Below are 10000 nucleotides of genomic sequence, written 5' to 3' on the forward strand. Positions count from 1 at the left end.
GAGAGGGAGAGGGAGGGAGGGAGAGATAGAGGGGGGGAGAGAGGGAGAGACACAGACACACAGAGAGAGGGAGAGACACAAAGAGCGAGAGAGGGAGAGAGAGAGAGAAAGAAAGAGAGCGAGCGAGAGAGACAAAGAGAGAGAGAGGGAGAAAGACAAACAAGTCCCATGTCCATTTGCTTTGGTGATATGACATTCTTGTGTAAATGTAGCAGATAGAGAGAGACACTGAGAGAGGTGCTGCTTGTCTCTATATGTGTCACCAGCCAGTGTTTTGACCAACCATAGCAAGTGGTTGTCAAAGTCATTTTTCGGGAAACAAATTGAAGACGACAGGAGTATTTGAATATTGGTACCCCTGAAATCAGGTTAAGGGTCAGAGGTCGTGGTTAAGGGTCAGAGGTCATGGTCTACCCTGCCTCTCCTCCACGTCTCTCCAGGTGCACCTGGGCGGAGGCGTCTGGGTGGAGGAGGAGCGCTGGCAGCAGCTGCAGCGGACGCAGGGCGACTCCAAGTTCACCAAGAACCTGGCGGTCACCATCTGGGGCACGGAGACCCTGAAGAACCGCAGCGTGACGGGCGTGGCCACCAAGAAGAAGAAGGACGCCCTGCCCAAGCCCCCGCTGTCGCCCTGCAAGCTGAAGATAGTCAGAGGTAAGAGAGCCAAACTGAAGATAGTCAGAGGTAAAAGAGCCAAACTGAAGATAGTCAGAGGTAAGAGAGAGAGAGAGACTACAGCCCCCTAGGGTTGACCCTGACCCTACACTTGACCCCTGGACTTGACCCTGACCCTACACTTGACCCCTAGACTTGACCCTGACCCTCCTAACTCCCTAACCCGGACTTTAACCCTAACCTGGATCCTAAATCCTGTGATCCCGAAAATTTTGCTTTTTGTGACATTATTATTTAGATAATACATCATTTATTATTTAGAATTTTCCATTTAGCAGACATTTTTAATCCAAAGCTATTTACAATTATGAATTACAGGGACATAAGTCAGTCTGTATAAGTCAGTCTATATAAGTCATCTATATGAGTCAGTCTGTATAAGTCAGTCTATAGAAGTCATCTATATGAGTCAGTCTGTATAATTCAGTCTGTATAAGTCAGTCTGTATAAGTCAGTCTGTATAAGTCAGTCTGTATAAGTCAGTCTATATGAGTCAGTCTGTATAATTCAGTCTGTATAAGTCAGTCTGTATAAGTCAGTCTGTATAAGTCAGTCTGTATAAGTCAGTCTATATAAGTCAGTCTATATAAGTCAGTCTATATAAGTCATCTATATGAGTCAGTCTGTATAAGTCAGTCTATATAAGTCAGTCTGTATAAGTCAGTCTGTATAAGTCAGTCTATATAAGTCAGTCTATATAAGTCAGTCTGTATAAGTCAGTCTATATAAGTCAGTCTATATGAGTCAGTCTGTATAAGTCAGTCTATATAAGTCAGTCTATATAAGTCAGTCTATATAAGTCAGTCTGTATAAGTCAGTCTGTATAAGTCAGTCTATATAAGTCAGTCTGTATAAGTCAGTCTATATAAGTCAGTCTGTATAAGTCAGTCTGTATAAGTCAGTCTATATAAGTCAGTCTGTATAAGTCAGTCTGTATACGTCAGTCTATATAAGTCAGTCTATATAAGTCAGTCTGTATAAGTCAGTCTATATAAGTCAGTCTATATGAGTCAGTCTGTATAAGTCAGTCTATATAAGTCAGTCTGTATAAGTCAGTCTGTATAAGTCAGTCTGTATAAGTCAGTCTATATAAGTCAGTCTATATAAGTCGTCTATATGAGTCAGTCTGTAAAAGTCAGTCTATATAAGTCAGTCTGTATAAGTCAGTCTATATAAGTCAGTCTATATAAGTCGTCTATATGAGTCAGTCTGTATAAGTCAGTCTGTATAAGTCAGTCTATATAAGTCAGTCTATATAAGTCGTCTATATGAGTCAGTCTGTATACGTCAGTCTATATAAGTCAGTCTATATAAGTTAGTCCATACACTTGTTGTGAGTTGTCTTTGGATAAAAGCTAGACGTCAAAAATGTCCAAAACAAATGTAACGTCTCCCGTCTGTGTCTCTCCTCAGAGTGTCTCTACGACAGGGTGTCTCAGGAGACGGCCGACAGCGCGGAGATCACCCAGCGGCTGTCCAAGGTCAACAAGTACATCTGCGAGAAGATCATGGACATCAACAAGTCTATCAAGAACGAGGAGAGGAGGGAGTCCAGGCTGCTCATCAGACAGACCGTCAAGATGGAGAACTTCTCATTCGACGCCATGTAACCATAGGACCCATTTAACTATAGGAACCACCGGACTGTTTTCAGTCATTAGAGCTGCTTCAGAAACTCCTGGGCGGCACCGACGAGACCCAATCAGAGGAGGAGGGGGGGGGGGGGGGGGGGGGCGGGTGGGTGTCCCCTGGCCCTTCCACCCCCCTGTCCCCCCCGTCCCCCCCCAAATAGACCAATCAGCTGTCAAGACAGTGTAGTAGCCAGTAGTTGAACGTTGATACGATACTAAGTCTGTAAAAAAAACGGAAGAGTTATTTTTTTATAAGCTTTAAGTGGGAACAGAGGACCTGGGGGTTTAAAAGGTGTGTGTGTGTGTGTGTGTGTGTGTGTGTGTGTGTGTGTGTGTCAAATGCCAAAGAGTTCAGGAACACTCACCAACCTCGAGTGCCAGGTGTTCTATGTGGGGTTTTACCTAGCAACATCACTCTGATTGGCTGCAAAATGCATCATCATGTATGCAGTTTCTGGTTTATGGAGAGATTCTTACTGTGGCTGAGGAGAACGAATGCGGTGGTGCTTAAACTGATGTTCTGTGTCAGAACAAGATAGTTTTGTCTAAATACCTGTTATTCTTTACAAAAGAATCAGGATTCTTTATCCCTCGATGAATACGTGGATGTAAGGAGGAGGTGGTGGTGGAGCCATGGTGCTAGTGTGTTTGTGTGTCTGATTGGTCTAAGCCGAGCTAGGTTAGCCAAGCTAACAGCTTGCTGCATAAAGGCCTGCGTGTTCTGTAAACTAAGCTAAGCTAAGCTAAGCTAGGTTAGCCAAGCTAACAGCTTGCTGCGTAAAGGCCTGTGTACTCTATAAGCTAAGCTAGGTTAGCCAAGCTAACGTCTTGCTGTGTAAAGGCCTGAGTGCTCTATGAACTAAGCTAAGCTAGGTTAGCCAAGCTAACAGCTTGCTGCGTAAAGGCCTGCATGCTCTATAAGCTAAGGTAAGCTAAGCTTGGATAGCCAAGCTCACTGCCGGTGCTTCACATGAGGAGGACTTAAGAGCCTCTGACGATCAGACAGACTTATGGTGAAGTTGCCGTTGGTTACGGTCGGCCTGGTGGTAATATTCCAGAATTGGAGCTGAAAAAAAGTCCAGAATTGGCGCCTCTTATATGGAGACGTAGGCCCAATCCCGATTCACCACTCTGGCTCCGTTTTCAACCCTAATCTCCCTTTTGCGCGTTCACGTGTAGCCGTAGTGGCGTCCCAATTCATTACTCATTTAGGGTTAGGGTTAGGGTTTTCCTTGGCTCCAAACTGAGAAAATCTTGACCCTCGTTCGATTCGGAGCCATGAGACTCCCTTCCGGCATGCATTGCGAAACATCTACAGAAATGTTCTTTTCGCTCTCGTAATACGGAAGCGAGCCTGAAATGTCATTTACTTTTTCTGGAATTACTTGTAATTAAAGACTTGAAAAAATATGATAACCATCGTATTATCTTAGTTTAATGTCATTTCAATGCATCATAGACCTTTTATTTACAACAAGCATAACACAAAAAGATCGCTATTATGCCGCTATTGTGCCTATGCAGGAGAGCCCCATTGAAGCGTCAAGCACAGCCATCCCATAATATAATATATTATATAATAATATAAGGAGCGCGAATCACATCGAGATGTAAATTCCTGTTTAGAAATAAAAGATTACCTTTGGCGTTTGACAGCGGATGATGATAGACATATTTAATGTGAAGTTATCTATCTAACGTTAGGCTGATGTGTGCATGATAGACGCGCATGACATGTTTTATTTACAGCTATGGCACGTATTAAACCAAAACAACCCGCAATCCTATCCGAGCAGTTGTTATTATGTAATATTGTTGATGGGTTATATAATTTAATGTTATTTCAATGCATTATGGACCTTTTCTTTACAACAAGCATAACAACAAAATCGCTGTTATGCCGAGGTGCTTAACATAGAAAGTTCCACAGTCCAGCGCGCTTGGGACACCGGAGCGCGTTTGTCACAGGCTGACAGTCACCGTGTTCCGCTGCCCCGGCGTCAGTCCCATGGAAGTGTCAAGCACAGCCTTCCCAATAGAAATAAATCGGTGTGCGATTCACATTTCAGAGATGTACAATCATGTTTATTTAGAAATAAATTATTACCTGTGGTGTTTGACAGCATGATAGGCGTTCCTGTCACATCGGATTTCGTAACGTCAGAAAATTAAATATGTAAGTCATGCATTTTTCCATGTTTCCCTTTGATGGCATATGACGCCGTAAATGTAACTAAAGTTCAGCCTCGAAGTTGTTGCACTGTTGTCCTAAATCAAGCAGGGTTGGGCCGTGTTAGTACCTGGATGGGAGACCGCCTGCTGTAAGCTTTTCGTTCCTCCGCCTTACCGAGGAGAGGCGCGTGCCGCGGCCGAGGAGAGTGTACTCTTTCCGGATAGACATTTATGCATGCTCTCGGGGTTCGAAACATAACTTTCCGGGGTGCCAGCGGGTTGGTTGATGGCTCAAAATGACCGTATACCGATGGTGAAGTTAGCAAAGTAGTATTGTGTTTGTACCACCTTCATAGCCGGTGTTATTAATGGACAAAGACGGTGCCCGGAGGCACCCTTTGCGGGTTAATAGCTGTGGTTTCCCGTGGGTTAGGATAACAATTCAAACGTGGCCGGATAGGGGAGAGGACAGGGAATCTGAAACCATTTGAATGGTGTCGATACGACACAAATCCCGGGTAGAACTTCTCTCCCCCATGATAATGAAGCATTATTCTTTTTTATTTGATGACTTGTTTGATCGATTGATAGCGTTCAAGTTCATTCAAGTTGTGAATCGCGAGCGTCAATGCTTTTCTACGATACTACGTGTAATGTCACTTGGACATAGAATAATAAGACACTTGAGTCTGGGTTCAACAAATGTATAACCAGTATACTTCGGTTCTCTCGACACCTGTCAGTCACCTAGTGGTATAACATGAACTCGCTCTAAGGCGCATGCGCTGTCCTGACTATGAATTAACCCATTCATTACACTACGGATGACGTATTAGGGTTGTCCCATGAAGGGTTGTCCCATTTCCCCCGGGAACCACTACGGCTCTGGCTCCAAAACGAGTGACTCCAAAACGAGTGACTCCAAAACGAGCCGAAGTGGTAAAAAAGAGAATCGGGATTGGGCCACAGTCTCCTCTACTGTTCAATAACTATATATATATATATATATATATAAATAACTAAATAAATATATATATAAATGGAGACACAGTGTCCTCTAGTGTTAAATAAATATATGTGATTGTGATGATGTTCAGTCAACTGATGCACTTAGGAGTCTGGGGTTGGGGGTGTTAGGTACTGGGGGAGGGGGGGAGGGGGAGGCGGTAGGTAGGATTGGGGTGAAGGGCCAGGGGCGTATCCCAGGTTACCCCCTCCTCCTCCTCTTCTTCTCTGAGGACACGCCCTCCAGGAAGTGAAAGCAGTTCTAATGACAACCTCTTAAGACTATTAAGACACGGTGGGAGACGGGACTCGGAGCGGGACTCTGTACTGTGAGCCTTTATGTCCTCTCTCTCTGTCTCTGCCTCTCTGTCTCTGTCTCTGTCTGTCTCTCTCTGTCTCTCTGCCTCTCTCTGTCTCTGCCTCTCCGTCTCTGTCTCTCTGTCTCTCTGCCTCTCTCTGTCTTTCTCTCTCTCTCTCTCTGCCTCTCTGTCTCTGTCTCTCTCTCTGTCTCTGTCTCCCTCTCTGTCTGTCTCTCTGTCTGTCGCTCTCTCTGTCTCTCTCTGTCTCTCTCTCTGTCTCTGTCTCTGTCTCTCTCTGTCTCTGTCTCTCTCTCTGTCTGTCTCTGTCTCTCTGTCTCTCTGTCTGTCTCTGTCTGTCTCTCTCTCTCTGTCTCTCTCTCTCTCTGTCTCTATCTCTCTGTCTATCTCTCTGTCTATCTCTCTGTCTGTCGCTCTCTCTGTCTCTCTCTGTCTCTCTCTCTCTGTCTATCTCTCTGTCTCTCTCTATCTTTCTGTCTTTCTCTCAATCCCTCCCTCCCTCCCTCTCTCGTTCTTTCTATGTGTTACAGTCCGATCAGCTTCTATATTCTGGGATGTTTTTTTTTTTTTTTTTTTTTAAATGTATATTTTCTCTGTTTTTTATTTTGTTTATTTGTTTGTTTGTTTTTCATAAGACTTTAAGCTCTGTATCCGTCTGTATCTCGGTGTAGGTCGTCAGCATCCACACCCAAATGGAAAAAAGAAAAAGTGTCCCGCTCGCTGATATGTGAAAATGAAAACCGGAAGAAAAACCAAGACTTTCACTGTTATTAGCACGAGTCACTGTTATCAGCAGTAGTCACTGTTATAGAAGCTGGTTAATTTGTATCAGTTTTTTTTTTGTTTTGTACATTCGCTATCCAGATAGTTAGCAAGCTAGCTCGACACAAAATAGTTTTGTCATTTTTTAAAAAGCACTTTAAACCTCTGGTAAAACAAAAACAAAACAAAAAACCCCACTCCAATTCTAAAGAAATGGATTGAACAGCGACAAAATAAATCGTCCACATTTTTTTTTTTTGGGGGGGGGGGGGGGGGGGGGATAAGGGGGGGCGGGACTTTTTGTAAAAGAGAACCAACAATCATATGATGCACCTTAATGAAACGCAAGATGATCTGTGAATTCCTGTGGGTTGGGCCGGCCCTGGGCCACTGTGTTTCTAGAGGTTTACTCCCAGGTTTCTCTAGAATCACATCTGGATAATAATGTGATTCCTGTAATCAAGGACCTTGAACATGGGTATGACTGGGTCGCCTTTCCGTTCTACAGAACCAAGCGTGTGTTGGGCTTTACTGGGCTGGGCTGTACTGGGTTTAGCTGTACTGGGCTGGCCTGGGCTTTACTGGACTGTACTGGGCTGTACTGGGCTTTACTGAGCTGTACTGGGCTGTACTGAACTGCACTGGGCTGTACTGGGCTGTACTGGGCTGTACTGGGCTGGCCTGGGCTGTACTGGGCTGTACTGGGCTGGGCTGTACTGGTCTGTACTGGGCTGGGCTGGGCTGTACTGGGCTGGCCTGGGCTGTACTGGGCTGTACTGGGCTGTACTGGGCTGGCCTGGGCTGTACTGGGCTGTACTGGGCTGGGCTGTACTGGGCTGTACTGGGCTGGGCTGTACTGGGCTGGCCTGGGCTGTAACAGTAAAGGGCTCTGCACACAGCGTGCGATTTCTGTTGCGCATCAACGTTCCATTTTGAAGTTTGAATGGAAGTCTATGAGAACATCGCATTTACCCACACACGGCCCCGATTTTAATCGCACGGCGAACATTCGATTCCATTCATTTTGAATGGGACAAAGCAGTGCGACAAAACTCGCACGCCGTCTCTCTGCTGGTTCTCTTTTACACGTCATTTTGAATGGGACAAAGCACACGGCGTGCGAGTTTTGTCGCACTGCTTTGTCCCATTCAAAATGAATGGAATCGAATGTTCGCCGTGCGATTAAAATCGGGGCCGTGTGTGGGTAAATGCGATGTTCTCATAGACTTCCATTCAAACTTCAAAATGGAACGTTGACGCGCAACAGAAATCGCACGCTGTGTGCAGAGCCCTTAAGAGTGTTTTCTGGAATGTTCTGGGTGGTTGTGATGGCAAGCAGCCGGGTTTCAACTTGCACATGAACAGCCCCACGGTCCTGGTCCACTGAGCTACCACAAAAGGATGGATATATAAATGTTTATGTTTAAAAAAAAAGAAGAAAAAAAAATCTCCTCACCTTTTTTACTTCCAAGTCGTATCCGGTCTCATTTCCTGTATCTATTGACACGGTTTCCTGTTTGTTTTTCTGCCTCAGAAAGTGTGCATTCTGGGACGTACGGAACTTGATGAATTCCTGTGATATGTTGTCAATGTTGTGGTTGTTGTTGTGGTTGTTGTTGTTGTTGTTGTGGTATTCGTACATGTTTGTTTATTGTTTTCTAATGCCAAAAAAAGGGTGGTGGGGGGTTATGGGTTTGACACACCATTACCAACTCACTCTGCGCCCGTGGGTCCTCATTCGCTAGAGGAAGTGACATCACTTTCTCAGGCATGTGTGTGTGCGTGTGTCGGGTTCTTTTTGACCCAGGAAACCGATGTAGTCCTCACCTTACCACCTCAGACACGGCCAGGCCAGGACACACACACGCACACACACACACACACACACACCCACACACACACACACACACATGCACAGTTTCTACAATCCATAGGCTGGTCTACTTCATTTAGCCTCAGCGCCTCCCTACCTCATTGCTGGTGTGGTGTCTGTCTGTCTGTCTGTCTGTGTGTGTGTATTAAAGCTGTAGGGAAGCTGCTCCTCTCTGTACAGTATGTTAACTATTTACACCTCAGTAACAATTGCTATCATCAAGATTAGGAAATATGCTTTGACTATAATAATGGCCTGCTTCTACTGAAGCTGCTGCTGTGAAATAGTGGGTGGGGGGGTTATTTGTGTGTGTGTGTGTGTGTGTGTGTGTGTGTGTGTGTGTGTGTGTGTGTGTGTGTGTGTGTGTGTGTGTGTGTGTGTGTGTGTGTGTGTGTGTGTGTGTGTGTGTGTGTGTGTGTGTGTGTGTGTGTGTGTGTGTGTGTGTGTGTGTGTGCGTGCGTGCGTGCGTGCGTGCGTGCGTGTGTGTGTGTGTGTGTGTATATGTGTAGTTCTAATCGCTCTGCTGTAGCTTGATGGTGTTGTGTGTGTGAGTGTGTTGCTCTTTTGAGATTCCCACTGGTGGATGGTGCTAGCAGCTAACAGGTTAGCAGGTTAGCATTGGTGCTATCAATCTTTTCTATGTTTTTAATTCCCATTCTGCAGTGCACGTGCGTGCGTGCTGTTTGGTGTTTTTCCACGTCAACCACAAATCAAATTTTGTGACTGTGAGCCGAAATTTGACAGGCATTCACCGTAGAAAACCGCCAGCGATGTCGTTAGCGTAGTTAGCATAGTTAGCGTCGTTAGCCTAACGCCACAGGTTTTTTTTTTTTTTTTTCGTCAAGTACCTCAGAACCTTCTAGCTGTTAATCCTGTGGACTGTGTGGTGTGGCTCGCATCGTGTTTGAGACATTTTTTTCATCATTAGAACCCACATCATTGTTTGGTTAGGGTTATAATTAGGTTTAGGCTTGGGGGGTTAAGGTTAGGGGGGTTAGGGTTAGGAGAATTAAGGTCAGGTGGGTTAAGGTCAGGGGGGTTAGGGTTAGGAGAATTAAGGTCAGGTGGGTTAAGGTCAGGGGGGTTAAGGTTAGGAGAATTAAGGTCAGGTGGGTTAAGGTCAGGGGGGTTAAGGTTAGGGGGGTTAGGGTTAGGAGAATTAAGGTTAGGGGGGTTAGGGTCAGGAGAATTAAGGTCAGGTGGGTTAAGGTCAGGGGGGTTAAGGTTAGGAGAATTAAGGTTAGGGTCAGGAGAATTAAGGTTAGGGGGGTTAGGGTCAGGGGGGTTAAGGTTAGGGGGTTAGGGTCAGGGGGGTTAAGGTTAGGGGGGTTAGGAGGGTTAAGGTCAGGGGGGTTAAGGTTAGGGGGGTTAGGGTTAGGAGGGTTAAGGTCAGGGGGGTTAAGGTTAGGGGGGCCAGGGTCAGGGGGGTTAAGGTCAGGGGGGTTAAGGTTAGGGGGGCTAGGGTCGGTCACAGTCACCTATCGTCATGGGAACACAGTCACCTCACGTGGATGTTCCACATTTTGTTCCTCCTACTTTCTGGCTGCTTGAATATCAGATTGATA

At 45.5% G+C, this 10000-nt stretch overlaps 2 protein-coding genes across 2 annotated transcripts in view; both read left to right on the forward strand.

Annotated features, from left to right (window-relative positions):
- The window catches only part of bend5 (BEN domain containing 5), a gene marked incomplete at both ends in the record, with an annotated part of 10615 nt that extends 8330 nt beyond the window's left edge, over positions 1-2285 (forward strand). Inside the window, 2 exons of the mRNA XM_080549169.1 lie at positions 441-654; positions 2089-2285. Coding sequence (XP_080405295.1) covers positions 441-654; positions 2089-2285 — 411 coding nt within the window. The remainder of the gene's footprint in view (positions 1-440; positions 655-2088) is intronic.
- Positions 1-10000, forward strand: part of agbl4 (AGBL carboxypeptidase 4) — a gene marked incomplete at both ends in the record, with an annotated part of 112952 nt that overhangs the window by 94691 nt on the left and 8261 nt on the right. The gene's annotated exons all lie outside the window — the stretch shown is intronic.

This window comes from Nansenia antarctica (assembly GCF_963989245.1).
Source record: "Nansenia antarctica genome assembly, chromosome: 19".
NCBI lineage: Eukaryota > Metazoa > Chordata > Actinopteri > Argentiniformes > Microstomatidae > Nansenia > Nansenia antarctica.